The 22,144-nt window shown below is 41.0% G+C and overlaps 1 protein-coding gene across 1 annotated transcript; it reads right to left on the bottom strand.

Annotated features, from left to right (window-relative positions):
• Positions 1-322: 322 nt before the first annotated feature.
• UBE2N (ubiquitin conjugating enzyme E2 N) lies at positions 323-21,937 on the bottom strand. Its single transcript, XM_033059128.1, has 4 exons — positions 21,705-21,937; positions 4,403-4,649; positions 4,080-4,220; positions 323-3,454 (listed from the first exon to the last, which is right to left on the bottom strand). The coding sequence occupies exons 1-4, from the start codon at positions 21,903-21,905 to the stop codon at positions 3,414-3,416; spliced, it is 630 nt and encodes a 209-aa protein (XP_032915019.1). The 5' UTR covers positions 21,906-21,937; the 3' UTR covers positions 323-3,413.
• Positions 21,938-22,144: the final 207 nt, after the last annotated feature.

Genomic DNA, 22,144 nt, shown 5'->3' with positions numbered 1-22,144 from the left:
TTGAACTAGCAGGCAAAAAATCCCCAAAAACCAACAAAAGACCCACATCAACAAACAAAGCCAAACCATACTAACAAAGAAGGGAGGGAAGCAGGGGAGGGACTCACAACACATCCTCTGAGCTGTGTACCAGAGCAGTCTTCTCTGAGGACTTCTAGGACAGAGGTGCTGCTCTTCTCTCTCCATACAATGTAGGGCAATTGAAAAGTTACAAGAAAAGTTAAAGGTTATCTTTCTTACTTTACCAGATGTCAAGAACTGTTAGGAAACTGTTGCACACGGATGGCAGCCCACTGCAGTTAAATGAAGCTCAGTGCCTAAGTAATGAATAATCACTCTTCCTTTTATTTCAGTGTCATATTACATTACAGTCAAGACATGTTATTGACAAAACCTACCAGACATTTTACTTTAACCCTCAAAACAACCAAAAAAAAAAATCCCAACCCAAGAAGGAATGTATATAAATAGAGATGTCACAATTTTTGATGTCACTAGCCCATTAAGATGTTCCACAATAGTCTCAACATCTTAAAAATACAATTACTTGAAAGCTATTGAGGCAATGTTTCACTTGGTTTAGACTAAAGTCAGCTAAGATCCAAAAATCTGTTCCATCAGTTCCCAATAATCATATGCTTCATACCCATGACAGAACATGGCTATACGTGAAGAGACCACCACTGAATATTTATGCAAAACCAAAGGCTTCCTCTTGAGCTACAGGAAACTACTGCAAAAGTGTTTTTTGCATGTGTGGTTACAGAGCCCATGTGATAACCCAGGCTCAACAGCTACACAGTTACTACCCAAACACTGACACATAAAATGCAATGTCATCACTCCTGCTCAGGATTTTAGGACCTTTGACACATAGCACCAGTAATGGTAGAAGAAACCCAGTTATTTTAAAGTTACTGTAAATTGATCCAATAGACGCATACTAAAAATGGAGATAAAACTAACACTCCCTAAAAGACAGCTGCATTTGCTAATCAGCTGCAATGGTAGGTGTAAGAGAAATAACTGAGTTTCACATAACAACTGGGAATATACACCTGCTTAACTGGGGAAAAGGTTGTATCTTACTAGCTTCAAAGAATTTAGCCTGTCACACATTCCTTGGCACAAAGCTGGAATGAAATTCCCAGCTTGACTTTATACAGGGCTTTTAAATCAGGTTTAAAAGTAAAGTAAGTATTATTAATATATACTATCTGAGTCTGGATTCATCCCACCTATGAAGTTAAAACTGTTTAAGAGCCAGCTCAGGTCTTGTTTCTTCTACTGAAGGGAGGGATAGCCAATCTCAAACAGGATGTTTAGGTGGGTGTAACTGTCCTCCAGTGGTGCCACCAGCCCTTGGACTAGAGACAGAGCTGAGGAAAGTTGTATATGTAGTGTAAGGTAAAGCATTAAGAAGTAGGTGAAGTGAATCCAGAGTTTACAGCATAACTCGCTTATTCTCAGCTGCCTGCTACAAAAGTTATCTATGCTAGCAGCAGATCCAGGATATATGCCAGCCAACCCCAAACAGACATTTCTAAGAAGAGAGGGTTAATGGTGCTTACCCACTCTGAAGAACAGGTCACAAGCCCTGGACCTGTTTGGCTTACATTCAACACAGAAACTACTTTTAAAACAGTTTTTTATGACTCAGTTTAGTGAAAAAGTTAAATTTTGAACCATTCTTCAACCATGTTGCAGAGAACTTCAAGGGACAATACCAGTTACTAACCACTGAAAGCACTGTCTGTTGGAAAACATAGTTTTAATAGATATTCTTCATCTTACATAAGAGCACAATAAATACACCACATTCTATAGAAATTTCAGATGACACTAGAGGAAGAAGAGGTGAAAGAGGGAGAATACCAATAGACTACATAACCATACCCCTGAATTGCATGACAAAACACTCCCTACTGCAACCACTACAAGCTGTCATTTATACACTTCAGGTCGGCCTTGCCAAAAGCTTTTAAGCTTTTTGGTTGGTTGGTTGGTTTTGTGAGGGAGAGGGCTTGGGGAAAGGAAGAGAATAGAGATACAAGAAATGAAGGGAACCCAATTAGATGGGTTCCCAGAAAAGATCCTAGACAGAATGCATACACAAAAAACAAGGATGAGAAGGAATTTTTTCACCACTTTCCTTCCCTCCAATAAAGAAGCTTTGTTGCTATTTAAGCTGACCGGTTGCTCAAGCAAGTAGCTTAATAAGGCTTGTAGAGAAAACGAGGGGTATGAGTTGCTAGCTGTAAGTAGCTAAGCAGGCATCAGTCAATACATAAGCAGGCTCTAACAGTGGTTCTGCACACTGGAATTTCAAGTTAATAAGGGGCAGGAATTAAAGAAGTTAGAAAACCGTGCTGCTACGCAGATACTCATAATTAATGCTGTCATTTGCTCTCAACCTCCTATTTAATTCTGGTTATTTCCATGAAAACACACACTGACACATTACTAAAATTAAGGTTAAAATTTTTTCATCAGACTTTCTCTAAAAGTCACTCCAAATGCAATTTCCTATTAAATTGTCCAGGAAAGGTCACCCGTATAACACAAAATACAGGAAACAGAAGAAGAAAAACAAAAAAAACCAAAATAAAACAAACAAAAAAAACCCAAAAGAACTTGCGAATTCCCCCTCTTTACTGTTAAATATGTCAGACTGGTGAAGAAAAATTGTCAGTTCTGGACTCAATTTTTTTAAATACGATTGTCACAGAGAAATGAAAACACAGCAAAATAAACTATACAAAGGCAAAGTAGAATAACAAAAAATATTTTACTAAAACATAAGATTTACAGGAGATTTTCCAGACAAGCCATACAAAATGGTCACAAGCTTTTTCTTGGAGGGATTTTTCTACACTCGACAGCAGAATCACTATAGTATTAGTGAAGGTGATGGATGTTTAATGTTCCCGGTTTTTGTTCAAACAATGAAGCTTGTCCATCTACAGCGTCTAAGTTAGACTGGGCTAGAGGGTATATTCTAAAGTATAACTGGTTAGCTGCTTTTACCAATGCAATTAGCATCACCATAAAAAGGGAGGAGGAGCCCACAAAATTAAAACAAAAAGCCCCGCAGCTAACCCTGCCTACCTTCATTCACAGTGCTTATACTTAAACCATGACAGGAAAAATTATTAAAAGCAGAGATGTGCTGCTGCTTTCAAACAATTTCACAACAATCCAGATGATACTTCTAGCCTCTGCTCATGCGGTACAATAGTGAATTAGGACAAGACACAGATTTGCTAATGTGCATTTAATCACCAAAGGACTGAAGATGTCTGGGCTTTTATTCTGTAATGTTTCTAAGACTGTGTCCATTAAATGCAAACAAAAAAAGGAAGAGGTCTTGGCAGAACAGGAGAAGTGATGCACACTTGATGTTCAAAGCGCATTTAAATATTATTCATGGCATATAGCCTAGTCCATGCTCTGGCTGTAAAGAAAAAGAAATATATTTAAGAAAAGAAGCAGTTTTCAGGCTTGATTAAAGTAATTTTAAATTCATATTCTTAAAGATTACTTTTATACCGCTGCTGCAAGCACAGAAAATGTATCAGTTCTGAGACTTTTAAGTGCAATTTTGAATTCCAGCAGCTGTCAACTTTTGTACAGTATAGAAACAGGCTGACAGCAGTGGATCCAAAAGTGAAGAGGCATAACATAGTAACTCTTCTACTCCACTATAGCCTGCAACAGATGCAATATCAAAGAGATGTACTTTCTGGAACCTGTTAATCTGTTCCTTAAGCTGTAGAGGACAAGCAGCAGAATGCTCCTTCATTTTACCACAACTCCAAATTAGACAGACTAGCAAATTAGAACCATCAAAATTCAAGATAAAACAGATCAAGAGAGCTTCTTCTTCTGTCAAGCTTCACAGACTTAAAAACAGACCACTGCAGGCACAGTCGAGGCTCTTGGACAATGACTGCATGCAGTATTTCTTTTGTTTCTCCAAGTTGCAGACATAAAACTAGAAGTTGGGATTTACATACCCCAGTTAGTGAGTAATAAGCTACTCCTAAAAGTAGGGGAAAAAAAGTTAGAAGATACATCACCTGTTTCTATGGCTTGGGCTTCATTGGTCTTCCATTGCTCAGCTACATCATTTGCTAGTGGATCATCTGGATTGGGAGCACTTAACAAAGCCTGGATTGATAGCAGAACTGTACGGATCTGCAAAGCTGGGGACCATTTATCTGAAGAAACATTTATAGCACTATGAAACACCATATTAACCATAGTCTACAGAAATAGCAAGTTTTTCCAGATTAAAGAAGCAGCAAGATACTCTTTAAACACATGATAACTCTTTTTAGGGTCAACTTACAAATATCTGTACTTAATAAGATAAGAAGAAAGAAAACACTGTAACACTTACCTTTCAAAATATCTAAACATATTCTTCCCAGCTTGTCTACATTAGGATGGTAAATTTTGGTCATGAAACGTACTTTAGGAGCTGCCATTGGATATTCTTCTGGAAGGAATAGTTCAAGTTTAAATGTCCCACCCTCAAAGGGGGAATCCTGTGGACCTGCAATGACCACATGAAAATAGCGTGCGTTGCTTTCATCTGGCTCCGCTTTTATCCCAGGGACTGGCTCTGCCAGCAAGCGCTGGGTTTCCTAGAAGAAAAGGAGGCAATGAAACAAACAAAACCCATTTAAAAGAAACATGACTTGTATAAACCATTTTAAAAGCAACAAGCAATCATTTAGCCTGTATTCACAGAAACTATATTAAATACCTTAGAGTCAAAGAACATCTGCAGAAAGAAGATGAGGCTGTGGTAAACTGCTACCCATCTCCTCTCAGATCCTCACCTGCTGTGTGCTTCTGTAACACACAGTAAGAGGTAACTCAGTTGTCCTCAATTTTCTTAACTTTTGATTGAACTATTGCCAAGCTGCTGTGCTTTTCTCAATATACTTAAAAGCACTTTAAAGAATACCACAATGATAACACCAAAAGCATTTCCCACTCTACCTTAAATAGAAACTCCCATAAGTGAAAAGCCAAAGGGATTAATCACCCACAGAAACTGTTCAAGGTTTATTCTTAACAAGAGTGGACTGGTTTATTAAGCCAAACATTTGAACTGGAATCAGATTCAACTTCGAAGAATTTAAAGTGCTACTCTGCTGCAACACTAAAGATGTATTTTAAGGATGTTTTATATATTTAGACTACATATGCATAAATAGCTTTGTTGTGAGCACTTTCGGCCTACACATAACTATGTTTCAAGTCACCCTAACAGACAGTAAGAGACAGTCAAGATGTTCTGTAAGCAGCAAAATTAGGGAAGGCCAGACTCCTACAGTAACCTTGTTTCTTTGTTGCTCCATTCTTCTGCCAATCCTGCCTCAGGCACCAAGCTGTGACCCTAGCTAAGAGCTGCCCATCCTGCTAATGCACTGAGCAGACAGACCCACTCCTATACACCTTGCCTTTCCTCTGTTGCCTGTCTTCACAAGTCTTATGGGCACCATTCTGGTTCTTACAAAAAAGATCCCAAGGCCAAAATGGCAAAAGAACACTAGGCAGGGGCAAAAAAATCCTGCTAAAGCATCATTTCCTCATGCAATTTTAGTCCCATTTCCTCTTTCCCTCTAAGCTTGCTTTTAATGTGTGCAGTTAATTTTTTTTCACTACCTTTCTGTGTTGGTTTTCACAAAGAAAAATTATCTTGTTTCTACTGACAGAAGATGTCAACTTGTAGGTGTAACAACAATTGATTATTTCAGTTTTATAGCATATTTATTCCATATATCTACAATAGCACTTTCAGGGATGGGGCATTCACAATTTCTCTGCACAGCCTGTTCCACTGCCTCACCACTCCCACAGTAAAAAATTTCTTCCTAACATCATATCTAAATTCACTCTCAGTTTGGAGCCATTTCTCTTTGTCCTGTCAGTACACACACTCTCCTAGTCAGCCTCTCCCCAATACAGTAAGTCTCTCTTTAATACAAGCACAAAACAGACAGATTACCCCTACTTGGCCAAATAAACTCTTCGAACATAACTGCACTGCTGCATTACTCTCACAGAAATCAGTGTATACAGCATTTAAGTGATATGGCTGTCTTGATGCAGTTAAATAACACCTCATTTTACAAAAACTAATAAATATATAAAGAAGTGAAGTTGCAGTAAGTAATTAATTCCAAAATCAAATTACTCATCTCTGAATTGTCAAGGTTCTACAAATCATAATATAGAATTTATTACTATGTATGTATGCAAACCTAAAACTAAATATATCTGGTGTGCTTCCTTGTTGCAACTACATATTATCTACTTACCTGCACAGACATTAGATGCCACTTACACACCTCACTGAAAGGCCATCCAAGCCTCTTAGAGCTGTCTACATTTACTTCTGTGACTATATTTTAAATTATACACATAATTTTATAACTTATTTGTATTCTGCTGGTTATTTAATTGTACACTAATTGTGCAGAAAGCAGTTATAACAAATTCTGATAGTTTACATTCAGTGGTGTGAAAAGACAGTAAGAAACTACAGATTATACCTGTAAGTGCATAAACCATTCTGAGTTTCTTTCAGCAAGCTGTCAGTATGAGTGCTGCCCCAGGTAGATGTGACAATTTGGATTTCTGCCTGTGAAGGACCATAAACTGTTTGACAGTTCTGGCAGAGGGAAGTGTCTTATACTAAATATAAACTAATGTGAGCCAACTGAAAACTTAAAAACAGGGAATTTATGGAAAATACCAATTTTTAAACTTCTTCATAGCTGGACTTCGCCAGACGTGCTCATAAGCAAATTGTGGCTTGAGTTCTGATGGGCACACTCAAAGACTTTTTTTTTAATATTAAGGATAACACATTTTAATAGCTGGGTTGATCTCAGCAGTCCCCAGTCCCCCTCCGTCACCCCAGTCTCCAGACAGCCTCTCTAGTTACGGTAGTATGCTGACTGTAACTATACTGGGCAGCCAATCCTGGCTTAAAATAACCCAGAATCAGCAGTTCTCTGGCAGCAGCATCAGCACTTCTACCTGCCAGCATATCTGAGGGTGCAATGCCTGGCTACAAGCTGCACGTTCTGCCACTAAAAAACATTTGTCAGTAAACAATGGGAGAGCCTATATATGAGAAAAACAATTATTTCAATGCAGGCATCCCATAATACCTATGAGGCTGTACCACTGTGAGCATGTCAGCCCACTCAGAAAGCCCTCCACATCCCATGAGCATGGTCATCTTGCTATAAAACACCCCAGAAAAAAGGAGTGCAAAGAAAAGTGTTCATGCTGCCTACAGCCACGCAAGTACGGAGCCTACTCTGAGCCCCTGGGGAACATTAATATTAGATGAAAATTCCTTTAAGCAAGCACACCTTGCTTGCTGTGCACAAAGGTCCATCGCTATCACTGTAACTGAAGCTGTTTTCAAACAGAAATGAGGATGAGTACCTGTGAGGGAACTGGCTCACACTCATCTTTCACACCTGCAAGGCTCTGGTGCAGCAGAGAGCAAGCACCAGGCTAAACTTGTCCAATACACTCAAAATGAAAGGCCATGGTCCCGTGAACACACATCTTTGCCTTTGTGCAAAAGCTTCAGAAAACACCTCTTTTTAGAACTATGTGACACAGACAAGTTTGTCAGACCGCAAGAAACACAGCAAAGATGCCATTTATTCAGAGAACGCACCATGTTTGTACTTAAATACATCAACACCTCCTAAATTCTGACAGTAAATAAGGGTTTTGTCCTACAATTGTGAAGATGTTAACTAATAATAACATCTTATATGTATTTGGGGAACACCATGGAAAAGGAACAGAAAGGGAGAAATTAATCAGAAAGTTGCATTGTAACATCTAACTAAGCATATAAGATGCTTAAACATACAACTAGGCCCCATTCCAAAGAGATTACAATTGTTTTCCACATTTTAGGGTAGAGATGGACAGTTGCAGACATGCTGATACTAAAACAAATTTGATTTGCCGTAAAACTTGCAAAAATAAGTCGTATTTGACAGAAAAAATTGTGAGTATACAGGCAATGCTATGCACCCAGTCAGGAAGCTGACCTGTTTATAGATTTTAATTCTTATAAGTGTACATTACGGATTTTAAAAGCCTAAAACAACAAACCAAAAACAAACACCTACCACCCATACACCACTCAAAGAATGATGAAACAAAGAAATGTTGAACTACACATTGATCTTATTCTCTAATTTCCAGAGGATGGTTATCCAATGAAAATAAGTCTTTCAAACACATTCAAATAAATAAATGAATGTTTAATTTCTTTCACTTAAATTTTTCACTTTTTTTTAACTAATCAGGATGATTGAACACATGCAACACTTGACTTTCCACATCTTTTCAAATGGAATTTCTTACACTTTTTTAACTGAGGAAGCGAGTTTTATGCATTGTTACTTCCCCCTTTCCCCCCAAAACTGCCTTTAAACCTTTTGTCCAAATTCAGCTATTCTGTATGTTTTGTAAGTTGTCAGTGGCTAAAGCTAACCAAGCTCAGTGCTATTGAAGAAGACATGAACAGCTCCAATACTACCACTGCTGTTTGGCCAATTTATTGGTTGGAACCAAGTATATACCATCCTTATCCAACAAAAATCCCTGACAATAAGGATAAAAAGAGCTGGCACATCCACATATAAACATGCTAAAAAGGAAAAAGAATAAATTCAGAGAAAACTGGGTTTTGCAGTCATAAACTGGGTTTTGCTGCTCATAATGTTTTTACAATAGAACAGTTAATTTTGTCTTCACCAAGAATGCAAATTCCCATCAAGTGTTCCAGAACAGTACTGTGTAGTAGTTTTTATTACGTTCTCCTCCAGCATACTGAAGATTCACAGAAGATATTTCAGCACATATTTTGAAAGTTCTAGAGCTTTCAATGAAGTTTTCTATGCCGCTGTAGGCAATTATTTGTATTTGTCATACTCTGCAATGGTTTTAGATTGAGATTTCTTCTCATTCCTGCATTTACTCCACTTTTTCCCATTTCAAGTAATGTAACAATTTCCATTGACTAAAATAAATAAACCCAAAAGGAAGATACATGCCAGCCCATACTTGAAAAACAACAAATCTGCCAATCACAACTGGTTATGCCTCCCCTTTTTTATTTTTAATTAAGTGGTTAGAAAAGACAGAAGTGTTGAAGGTGTTTTGACAAGCAAAAGCAAAGCTTTCTTATTAACACAGGTGGCCTGAAGCAGAGTGACAGATGATACTGATGGGACAGATGGCATAGCTGACATTCTGCATAGCTATTCTTCTATGAAGACATCAAATAGAAAACTAATTGTACCTGAGGGGGAAGAAACCCTCAACTTGTTGTTACAGTAACATGTGAGGATAGGAAGCCTCAGGAAGAGAGGGAGCATTGTGATCTTTAGAAGAGACCAGCAGAGTAGGAGGCCGGGATGAGGGCTTTTGAGGTTGCCAAGACTAAGAGAAGCCACACAATGAGCAGAGATGGATCTGCAGGAGAGTGTTTCATTCATTCTTTGAGCTTTTGCTTGTTTATTCTGCTTTCAGTCAAAGGGGGAAAAAGTTACTGAAAAGACAGACGTAACCACCAGGATTCTCCTTGTTCATACACACAGAATAAGACGGAGCACTTCTTTAAGGAAGTAAAATGAACAGACTAGAAGATGCTTCCACATGTATAAACAGGAAAATCAACTGCTAATGAACATGGAGGTATGAGCTAGCACACAAAGGAGAATCCATTAGAAATATACTATTTCAATCACTTTCAGTCTTGCAGAAGTGTTTGCAAAAGCCTTAAGCCGCCAAGGCCTCAGTTAAAACAACTAAAAAAATATTTCTGTGTGATACCCTTTTAAAAAACCAAAAAGCTACTTCAGAAGTCTTGCTGACTATCAACAGACTAAGGTAGGACCAAAGAACTACAAATAGCTACTGCCAAAATACAGAAGTGGCAAATACAACAATCAGAAGAGTCACCTATGTAAGTACTTGCAAAAAAACCCGAACATTATTTCTCACCTAGCAGAGCCACTGCAGCTAAACATTAAAGCTTCTCTGTCTCACAGAGACTGCAGTACTGAAGGAAGAAATTCTGGCATGGGATTAGACAATTTTAAAAGCTTCTTCGTTATTTTACAGAAAGGTTAACTATTCTTTGCTTGGAAAAATAGTGCAATTCCATACCCTGTGCTATGGCAATAGTTAACCACCACAAATTTTACACAGCCTGCCAAGCGACATGAGTAAAACAGTCAGGAACAAATCAATACTGAGCACCTATAAAATATGTGAACTTTAAAGCGATCGTGTGAAGGCCACTAGAATTTAAGAGAAACTTTCTTATGAAGTCAGCAGAAAATAGCTCAAAGAAATCCATGCTCCGTATCTCTAGACAAATGTGCTTTGCTTAGTAATTCAGTTACCTGCATTTCAATTTCCTGACAGCCCAGTTTTCTTATTTCACATTCAATATTACTGCTATGCAGATTATTTTAATAAATAAAAAATGTTGCTTATTAATCCACTAATTAAATACTGTGGTCTGAGTGTTACAACTGAAGGAACACAGTACATTACAGAATAGTCTTCTGGTCCACACTGTCCTTTAATACCAGCTGTGAAAACTAGCGAACTCTGTAAAATCCATTAGAAAAAAGCTTAGAGAAATCACACCACCTTACAGGGTCTGAACATTGTAAGGTGATAAATTATCAGACACTACAAAAAGGAAAAGAACAAATATGTGCTGCCTTTCCAGTTCAGTCTACTGTGCACTTTCACTTTTGCCTGTATAGCTGTCTCTATATTAAGTAGCCAATCTGGAAGAAAAGGGAAAAAGTCATGCAAGAGAAGAGTCCCTGATTCAGTGCACCAGATGTTTCACACGAACAGCTGTGCCAACAAAAAGCAGGGAGCAAACACATGCTCTCAGAAGGATGGGAGAAGATTCCTTTTGGTGGAAGGGCTCGTTTAAAGAGTTGGGACTGCAGTGTTAATCACAGCAGGATACCAGTGAAACAGATTACTACTCTGTAACCAACCTAAAAAGGAAATGCAGAGCCTTCCTCCTCATTCCAAAGGAAGAAGCTTAACTACCAACTGGGCTAATTTCAGTAACACATGTTAAACTACTAAATTAAAAGTCTTCATCCATCTATAGAAGTCTTAAACACCAAAGACTGCATATCTTACTTGCTATAAACGTTATCTAAGAACCTTTTATAGCACCAGGACTGCAGAAAAGCATCTTTATAGCTAGCAACTTTGTTACTACCTCAAAAAAGAGAGATAATATCATTCAGAGGCTGACATATCTGTGACAAAATTATTCTGAAATTTCAAAACACAAAACATTAATAATGGCCTCTTACATAAAGAGAAAACCCTGCAGGTCTTAAAGCTGTAAATATTTAAAATGGTACAATACCACATCTTTATACAAAGTCTCAGGGGAATGATTCCTCATATTTTCAGCAGCACATTTACTAGCTCAATTCACTAAGCAGTAGTCAAGCAATTTTCCTTCAGCAGCACCTACTAGGACGTAGGTTACACTCCTACTGCTTTGTCAGGCCAAGGCAAGATACAAGTCCTCTCTAATCTGCATCAGACAGTGAGAAAGTATCTAGCCTTACTTGTAGGTTCAACTAACCCTAGCTTTATTCTGAACAGATCAGGGAAGACAGATGACAGATGTGGACTTAATCTACAACAGGAACTACAGCTCAAGTATGAGTGTATTGTTGCCACCTTGCCAGAAATCATCATTCTGCAAATTTACTGAGAAAGCACACCCTGTCAGCATTCCCAGTACAACTCAGAAAAATGAACTAGGTCTTAACTAGATCTTTAATCTGAAAAATGCTGATTGACAACATAAACTCTGCTGCCATCCAGCAGAGGACAGTAACTTCCAATAGAAACCATGGAACAGCTGGCACTAGCTGTGGATAAAAACATCTTCCATTAGTACAAATGAAAAAATTCTGCAGATCCCTTGACAAGTTTCTTCCACAGGTGCTACAAGCTAAGGTTTCCAAACAGCAAGCTACAAAACAAACTTTTATAAATGGCCAGGGTTACCAAAAAGGAACAATAGGATGCAATGCAACACTGTAGGAATAGTCCCAAAATGGCCAAAAAGAAGCATTACTTGTAAAATAAAAAAGGTAACCCAACTGAAAGAAATCCACATCAATTGCTCCATTTTTTCTTGTATTTGGTACAATCTAATTTAACTGCATTACCAACTGAGCACATGTACAGAGTGTATATGTCAATTTGCTGGCAGCAGAGGGGCTCCAGGGGTGACCTCCACGAGGAGAGGCCAGGAGTTGTACCTCACCAGACACAGCCAGCTCCAAAAACATGACACAGGACTGGTGAACCCATCAGCCAAGCTGGTGGCACACCTAGGAAAAGGTATTTAAGAAAGGACAGAAAACAACACCACACAGACAGAACAGCAAGAAAAAAAAAAAAAAAGTTTGTGAGCAAAACTAGTGTGAACATCAAGGTCAGAGAAAGACAGTAAGGATGAGCTCCAGGCATTGGTGCAAAGATTCTCTGTAGCCTATGAAGGACCACAGTGGAGCACATACCCACACTGCAGACATGAAGCATACCACACTGGAGCACAAGAAAAGTGTGAGGAGGAATGAACAGCAGCGATGGTTGCCGTGGACTAACCGTAAAGCCCCATTCTCCACCCCCTTGCATCCACCAGGGACAGGGGAGTTGGGGAAAAGGAGTGGAGGACTAAAGCTGAGTATTGGAAAAGGGTGGCAAAGGTGCTGTTTTAACTTTGTCTTTGTTTCTCACTACCCAGTTCTATCTTACCTGGAAGCAAATTAATTCATGTGCCCCAAGTTGAACCTGTTTTGCCATGATGATTGTCAGTAAATGATCTCTCTTGTCTTTGTCTTGACCTATGACCTTGTCCTTATTTCTTCCCACTGCCTGGTTGAGGTGGGGAAATAGTGTGGCTGGGTGAGCATCTGGCCAAGGTCAGCCCATCTCATCATAAATCACACTTTTTTACATCTGTGTTTGAGCTGTTGCATCCAGAACCACTTTTAGAGAGAATGCAGTAGACAGTTTCAGACTCCACAAATGATACTGAAAATTAAGAATTTTTGAGAAAGAGATGACAGACTTAAAATTAAAACCACTAGCTCCATTTCCTGCTACAGCTGAAATGATAACACTTATCACTTGCAGAGTGCTACACATAACAATTTATGTGGGAGAAAATGTGACGAGGAGAAAGATCTTTCAGTTTAACTGATTGCTCATCAGTCATTTCAGTATTTGCTTCCTAAGGGAGATCAGACATTTGCTGCCAAGTTCCACAGGAAGATCTGTAAAACAGATGAAACTACACTACAAATAGCAAAAAAATCAAAGATTTTTTTTAAATTACACCTAAGTTCCACTAATTTTTAGTCACTGAGAGTGGAAGTCCTTTGTTTTGTTCTTCATTGGCTGTTGAGTCTACAATTAAGTCAAACTGCTTTTCTACCCACCATTTCAGCACAATTCTCAGTCCTTCTTGATTAACTTCGTTCACGTCAGTAACTACCTCCACCATTTCCTTTCCTCACAAAATGCAAGTTTGCCTGAATGGGAAGCTCTAACTTCTCAGCAGCAGTGCTGATTTGAACAGTCATGCTTCCATGTACACCCCTCACCAGCCCAAGTGTTTGCAAAGTCAACAGATGAGATCAGAGAACTGATCTGGCTTAAGAAATAACCTTTACTGCAGAGTTCTGAGCCAAATCAGTTCATCAGTCTAAGCTCATCTCAGTGGCACAAACATTTTTGCGCCAGCACAGTCCAAGCTGAATCTGTTCATACAGTAAAGGCCGTTCAACCTGAATCAGAATCATAGAACAGGCAGTGTTGAAAATGACCTTCAAACTCCCCTGCCATGGGCAGGGACACCTCCCACGGGCAGGGACACCTCCCACTAGGCCAGGTTGCTCAAAACTCCATCCAATCTGGCCTTAAACACTTCCAGGGATGGGCATCCACAGCTTCACTAGGTAACCTGTCCTCACCACCCTCACAGTAAAGAATTTCTTCCTTACATCTAATCTAAACCTGCCCTCTTTGAGTTTGAATCCATGCCCCTTGTCCTATTCCCATATGCCCTTGTAAAAAGTCCTTCCCCAGCTCTTTTGTAGGCCTGCTTTAGGTACTGGGAGGCTGCTACAGAATGAGCCAGATTGATCACTTCACGAACTTCTGGTTAAGCTAACTTCATTAGATGGTTAACTTCTTCACCTTGTGCAGCTCTCTGCAAAAAACAGAAGTACAACAACCAACTTCGGCATTTCAATTCAGACTACACACACAATCATTTATTTCATACTTTCATTCTGACCACAGGTAACTTAACTCTTGTCAGTTACCAGTGTCATTACCTTCCAACAACATCCAATAGTCCAGATTAATTTTGGGGTATGAAACAGAAACTTAAGGTTTTACTTAAAGCACTTTATTGGCACAGTGACAAGTTATAATTATTTGCCAAACGACAATTCTTTCCTGTCTGACTGAGATAAGGGGGAAGATCACACTGATGTCCTTCACCAAGGAGTGATAAATTGCACACAAGAAGGTAACAAAGTATGCACGTTTTTGCTTTGATTTTTGAGGGGGAGGCAGTAGGAAAAGGGCAACTTATCAGCCAAAACTGTTTTCTACATATAGGGGTAAAGCTGCCTCAGAAAACTACAAAGACTTAATTCAAAACTTAGTATAACATTACATCACATTTTGGCACAAATTCTTCCAGGGTCTATCAATTCATTAGCTACAACTATGTAAAGAACCGGCTGTAAACAGCATTACTGAAAATAAATTCATTACCTAAGCAGAGATTTCAGAATGTTTACATTAAAATTATATCACTGCAAAACAACTTCATTGAAGAAAATCTTCTGAAAATACCTTTTAGGACAAACTAAAAAAGAATTAGCCGCAAAGCCCATTAAACTGTAAAGCAAAGATCAAGCATCATAAATAGGAGGCTACACTTTGGATCACAAAAACCAGCCTCCACATGAATTCTCCTCCTTGCCGCATAATCTCCAAGTGTCAGCATTCTACATGTCCCTGCTTCCTGGACTCATTACTGGGCTAGTGCCTCTTGTACGCTAATGCTCCTACCAGCCTGCCGGTCCCTAGACCCAATCACCAGCCCTAACTGTATCTAACACCACCATCCAAAAAAAAAAGGCAAGAGAACATGTTTGAAGTGTCAACATGTCAAAGGCATCAGCTGCAAAAAAAGGAAGAATAAAGCAGTGGTACAGCAGTTTTAGAAAACATTAACTAGTACTCAATATACGGACAATTGTCCATAATCAATACTACAACTCTGCTAATCAAGCACTGTGAATGAACTCTGGATCACTCACAATCCTTTCACATACTTCTGGCTCTCCAAATCCCATCACCACACAATTTTAACCACTGCAAAACCACTTGCAATGAGATGAAGACAAATGTATTCCCAGTAACAGTGCCTTCCCAGAAGAAAAAACCCCAAAAAATAAAACCCAGAATCTACCCACTCTTGAAAGAAGACCTTGTAGCCAAGCAGTAACATGAAGAGGGGCATTTTAAGGTCAGCAGTGCTCTTCCCCCAAGAATTATCTCATTCTCAAATTTTCCACATCAGATTACAGGATTTTGGAACTGGGAATCTGAGATCCTATGCAAATTCCTAAAGCATTATCGATGTGATAGCACAGATAGAGCTTTTCATGGTGCATCTCCAGCTATTGTAAAGGAAGGCATAAATGAACTCACTAAGTGTAAACCATTCCTGCAATTACACTGATGGAGCTCATTTGCATTGGAGGTTTGCATTAATATAAGGTATAGAGTCAACTATCAAAGTGTGGTTAATGCAAACAGAAATTCATACTGAGCTTCTGTCCAAATGCTATCTATACTGGATTTGCATGGCAAGGTTCTGGTAGTGGGGGGGCCCACTGAGGTGCTTCTGTGAGAAGCTGCCAGAAGCTTTCCCCCATGTCCAACAGAGACAATGGCAGCCAGATCCAAGACAGACCTGCCCCTGGCCAAGGCTGAGCCCATTAGCAATGATGGCAGCACCTCTAAGGTAATATATTAAGAAAGTGGGAAAAAAAAACAAACCACAACCTGGGCAGCAGCAGCCAAAGAAATGAAATTATGTGAGAACAAAACTCTGCAGATACCAAGGTCAATGCAGAAGTAGAGACAGGAGGTGCTCCAGGTGTGGGGGCAGAGATTCCTCTGAAGCCCACAGCAACACAGGCTGTCCCCCTGCAGCCCATGGATGACCCCATGCCGGAGAACGTGGATGCACCCATAGGACACTGTGACCCCATGGAAAGGAAAGGACCCACAGTGGAGGAGTTTGTGAAGACTGTAGCCTGTGGGAAAGACTCATGTTGAAGAAGTTCCTCAGGAGGAAGGACTAACAGTAAAAATGTGTGATGCACTGAACACAACCCCCACTTCCCATTCCCCTGCACTGCTGAGGGATAGGAGAGAGAGGAAAATCAGGAATGAAGTTGAGCCCTGGAAGAAGGGTGAGGTGGGGGAGTAAGGTGTTTTAAGATTTAGGTTTAATTTCTCATTAACCTACCAGGATTCGATAGGTAATAAATGATATTATTTTCCCCAACTCAAGTCTGTTGTGCCCATAACTGTAACGGGCATGTGATCCTTCCCTGTGATTCTCTTGATCCAGGAGTCTTTGGGGCAGTATTTTCTCTCCCCTGCTCTGAGGATGGGAGGGATAGAGGGATAGAGCAGCGTCCAGCCAAGGTCAATCCACCACACCATCTATAGCAAGATTTGCAACTTGCTTCTCACTATTAATCCACCAGTCACAAGTAACTACAAAAAAGTCATTTTGTTTTGTACTATTACACAAAACAAATTTTGATGGTACTCTGAATGCTATCTAAACATAACAGATATGTAATATTAAACAACTGCATGCAAAGCAATAAAAATCCATTGGTTTACTATAGGTTTGTGCCTCATCAAAGTTGTTCAAGTATTATACAAGATGGTCTAAACAGGGTTATTGCCTCTATCTGGGTTATTTGCTTGGGTTTTCCTCAGATTTTATTCTACAGGGTCTACTGAAAGTTTCTTTAAGGAAAAGGTTGTGAAAAGTTACTAAGACTCCACATTTTCTTTTTAAAACTTAACCTGACTTGACCTAACCAGAAAGTTTTCTTATCCTCTAGGCCCGAGTCGTCTTCTCAGCTTCCCTCTCCTGCCTGCACAAAGCATCTGTCCCGCCAAGCTTCAGGATTCCAATACCTGCCTGTATACTCTTCCCATTATCCCAGCCAGCCCAAGCTGGTGACCTGGCAAGAAGACTTAATCAGGGTTGCAAAACAGCACACGTGCTATCTTTCTACCTTTCTATGCTTGGGAGGGGAGGAAGCGGGGAGAGGAGCAGGGAGAAGATGGTTTTAAGGACAGTACAAAATTCCAAAATTTCTGAAAATTCCCAAAATTTTCACCCTTCTATCAAATGTGAAGTTATCCACAAGATTCAAATGGCATACAAGTTGCAAAAAGACATTACATTCTCTGACAAATGTCAAGGAAAGGTATTCTTCAAAAATAATGTTTTCTCTGCCTTACTGCTATCCAAACAAATACAAAACACCACAAAAAGGTATTAGGTTTACCTCAAGTCTTTTTTATTTAATTTTTTTTACTCAGGAAATTAAAAAGTGGTCAGAAATGTCAGAGAAATCAAAAAGTAGTAGTGATTTAAAGTTTAATGTGGAGATAGAAGGTATGCCTCAAAAAACCACAGCTTTCAATAAAAAGTAAGAAACTTCAAGCTGGCTGTCAGTAATACTTTAAAGAACTTCTAGAAAGTTCCAGATGCAGACTAAATACCAGACTCATATTAAAAAAAAACCCCAAACATATAAGGCGGATTATACTGACCTCTACTATAGAATACTCCAAGTGCCTAGCATCACACACACCAAGAGAAAATCCACAGAATTCTCCATAAAATCTCCCAGAAATTTTACATTTTGAAGCAGCATTTTGCAGCTAGCAGTCCAAGTGTTCCCAGAGTCTCAAAAAATACAGCAAGCAGGAGTTCACTGTAGATAATGGAAATAGCTTCACACAGTAAATAGCAAGGAATGCGTATCTCGGACAACACCACAGTATCGTGCAGGGGAGGAAATCAAAGCCTCTGTAATTTAACACGGAAAAATTCATTAGAAAAAAAAAAATCTGAAGGAGTCTCAGCTACTGCTTCAGATGGCTACTTCATGATAGGAGTAGCTGCAGTGACTGTAACAGAAGCACTAATAACAACTGACTACAGCCAACTTAGGGACCTGTGCATCAAATCATGAATGATGAGATCACTGCAGCAATGAAAACAGCAGGAAAAAAAAATTTCAAAAGATGATATGGGCAATATTATCCATCCCATTCACATACTCTCACTGCACTTGACACAGTAATGGGGTGGATTGAATGTCAGCCAAGAAAAAAATTCAGATGTAATTCAATTCCTTACTCGACTGGAGGTACGTGACTTTGCAACACAGAAAAGAATTGATGCAATGAGTGCTTGAAAGTAAAAGTCACTAGGCTTATTTATTGTCTGTTGCAAAGGCTCACCTTCTAATACTCGAAATAGTCACTTTTTGGAAAAAAAGTTCAGCATCAAAACCACACATTTATGTAAATGTGCCAATAACACATTTTAATTTTATCTTACATTAATAGATTTTTTTTTTGTCAAGATGATTCTCATAGGACCCCTGGTGTTGAACTACTAAAGAAAACAAAAAATGCTTCTTCTCTATTTTCAAGATACAAGGTTTTTCAATTCTGATTGTCTTTAAAGATTCAAAACTACATCAATATCTTCTACTCACCATTTGTGATGTGCTAACAGTCATAATTCTAAAGAAGTAATCCTCTGAACTTACAGACCATTTCCACACACACTCTAGTAAAAAGTCTGTTTCTAAGTAATCTGAGGACAGCAAATTGGGAATTATTATGTATCCTCTGCAACAACTGTTTTGCAACACCCATGCTGTCCTTTTCACTGAATTTGAAGAAAGTATTGGAAACCTAAACAGAGCTCTTGCAGTGACAAGGAAAGCTCCTGCTCTCCTCCTGGGCTGGATGACAGCCTGCGCATAGCAAAGATGCAGCCTGAGGAGTACAGGGCTGCAAGTCAACCTGAGAGCCCGGCCATGTGCCAGCAGTCGCTCAAGACAGGGAATGCCACCCGCATTTGGAGCGGCCAGCCAGGTTCAGGATTTCCATACAGTCCAAATACACTCTCCGAGCCCCAAGTAGCCATCGAAGGTCTCTCCTGGATGACAACACAAAGGGTACAAGTAGCGAAAAGGGAGGTCTTCTCCTAAAAGTAACCACAGCCATTTATTTATCAGAAAATTTATTACTGGGCATAACATGAAGATTTGATTTTCTTTACTGGAGTTATTTTACCGGTACTCAGCTCTTTCCTATCTCTCTCTTCCATTTCCTTTCCTGATCTTTCAAATTCTCATTAGCAACTGAGTTCACTCCCTCCCCTCCCTCTAAGGCATCCAGAATAGGAAATTTAACACCTAAACTCAAAATTGGCATGATAGGAAAGATCAAAACAATTCTCACTCAAGACTCCTGAAGACTTAAGCAGGCATATTTCTGGGTCCACACCTCTGCAGCTGTGATATTTCAAAATATGACTTTGCACATTTTTGAGGCTGTAGTAACTAGTCCTGTTGTCAAGTCCTAGATCATACACACATGTGGCAACCTAAGGCACGCACAGCCCAAGAGTTGAAGAGCTGGTAATCTAACACAACCAAGGCAAGATTTAAAAGCTCTAGACTGGCTGCAGACAACTTAAAATGCACACATGGAAATACCCAACCCACCACAGGTCTAAGGGAGATCCTTCATAGCAAATCTGGAGTTTCTAGGACTCTCTTTTGCCCTTCACCTTTCTTGCCCAGGACGAAAAGAAACAATTCTACATCACCACATCTCTTTGAAGTGAGTTGTATAAATTGTGCCAGCAGGTTTTTTCTAGAAAAGCACAAAGAAAACAAAAGCACCAAGAACAAAATTTATGCACTAGCAAAATAAATGGGTGCACTTCACAGTTGTATTCTGGGGAACTGTCAAGAGCAATGAAAATTTAACGCAGCCAGCAGCCTCATGACTGAGCTCTTACTGCAACTCTGTGATAAATACCAGTTCCACTGTATTATGAATCACTGCTCCCTATCACACCTGAAATACATTCAGATTAGCATGCTGTGCACTCAGGCAGCTGGATGGGTGTCAAAATCTGTAAGACTGGTCTTCTTAATTTTTACTGCTTACAATTCTGAGCACCAATCGTAGCTTAGTTCTGTTTCACAGAAGGTAAATGCTATCCCTGCCTTATTTTACCTCATCACTTGATAACTTGACTTCTCAAACAAAAGAGTTGCAATTTTTCATCCACTATTTAACAACTTCTAAATTTATTTATTTACAATGGTTATCAACCGAGAGAGCTTCACAGTGTTATAAATGAACATCCATTCACTGTAACAAGCTATGAGGATGCTGTCATTTCCTACGAGGGCTAACAAACCTTACTGGAGTCACGTAATAATATTTTAAATTGAATGATCACCCATTTGAGAGCTTCTCACCATTAGAAATCGAGTAGGAGACACCAGTGCAGCAGGAACAACCATTTGAGCTACAGGATTGTGCTGTGTTTTGATAGCTTGCAGTACAGCTACCTGTATCTCCAGTAAGTGACTCCAAATTACTCAAGTCTTAAGCTAGAACTGAATTCGGAGGATCTGCTGAAAGTACCCCAAAGTTAAAAGCCCTTGCAAAGCTTGGCAAATCAAAGCCAAAACACGATACCGAACCGCCAGCACAAGACGTTAACAGGGTAAGAGCCGACATCCCCAAGCAAACGCAGTAGTAGCCAGGCGGTCCCAGTGTGTACCACCGGTGCGAATGGCCCGACGCACACACAGCTGTAGCCCAGGTTTAACTGCTCACTGTGGCTGGCTTGCCCCTCTCACCGCACAAGAGGAAGCCGAGCACGGCGCCACCGCCGCCCTCCCCCGGCCCAAGCACGCCGAGAGCCGTGCCGGGAAGTCGGGGCCTGGCGGAAGTCCCCGGTGAGGAGCCGCACGGCGGGCAGAAGACAGAGGAGGGGCGTGCCCGGTGTGTTTCGAGCCCGGGACCCCGAAGGGAGCGCAGATAGCAGCGCTCGGGCGCACCGGGGGCCGCCGCCGCCCGGGCAATCCCCGCAATGGGCGCGGGCCCGCGCCCGCCAGGAGGGCCCGGCCGCTCCCGCCGCCCGCGCAGGCCGTCAGAGCGCGCGGGGGCCCCCGCGGCGGCGGCGGCGAGGGCGCGGGCGGGGCGGCAGCGAGGCGCCCCTCGCCCAGCAGGGGCGGGGGGAGGCCGGGGAAGCGGCCCTGCCTAGCGCGGCCCTGCTCCCGGGCACCGGAAGCGGCGCCCGGCGCGGCGCAGCGCTGCCCTCGGCGCGGGACCCCGGCCCGGCGCGCACGGTGCCCCCGGCGGGGCATGGCGGAGCGGCGCGCGGCGGGCAGGGCGCGCGGCCGTACCTTGATGATCCTGCGGGGCAGCCCGGCCATCTTGTCTCGTCGGTGCAGGCTCGGGGCGCGCCTCCGCTCGGGGCGCGCGCACGGCCGGAAAGACCCGCGCCGCGCTTCCTGCGGCGCCGCCCTGCGCGCGCGCCGCCGGGAAATGTAGGATGAGGGGATGGGCGTGGGGGTCAGCGCCCCGCACGGACCGAATGGAGCCATCGTCAGCGGGCGCGTCTGCCCGTGCCTGGCTTTTAGCTTCTGTGAGTGTCCCTAAGCCTGCCTCAGAGATACCTTAGAACATCAGTACATGAAAGACAAGAGTCTAGCAAAAGGTCACAAAGGTGATAGGGGGTCTGGCACATCTCTAACGAGGAGAGACCGTGGGAGCTGGGCCTATTTAGTCTAGAGAAGAAAAGATTGAGAAGGGATCTCATCAATACTTAAAAATATTTCAAAGG

Source organism: Catharus ustulatus, chromosome 4 (genome assembly GCF_009819885.2).
Source record: "Catharus ustulatus isolate bCatUst1 chromosome 4, bCatUst1.pri.v2, whole genome shotgun sequence".
Classification (NCBI taxonomy): domain Eukaryota; kingdom Metazoa; phylum Chordata; class Aves; order Passeriformes; family Turdidae; genus Catharus; species Catharus ustulatus.
This window is presented reverse-complemented; position numbering and strand designations above follow the sequence as displayed.

Coding starts and splice junctions, on each gene's coding strand:
- UBE2N (XM_033059128.1), bottom strand. CDS start 21,905: ATGGCTCCATTCGGTCCGTGCGGGGCGCTGACCCCCACGCCCATCCCC. Junction 4,221..4,402: donor ATGTTTAGATATTTTGAAAG/GTAAGTGTTACA, acceptor ATGTTTCTTCAG/ATAAATGGTCCCCAGCTTTG. Junction 3,455..4,079: donor AGCCCAAGCCATAGAAACAG/GTGATGTATCTT, acceptor TTTTCTTTACAG/CCAGAGCATGGACTAGGCTA.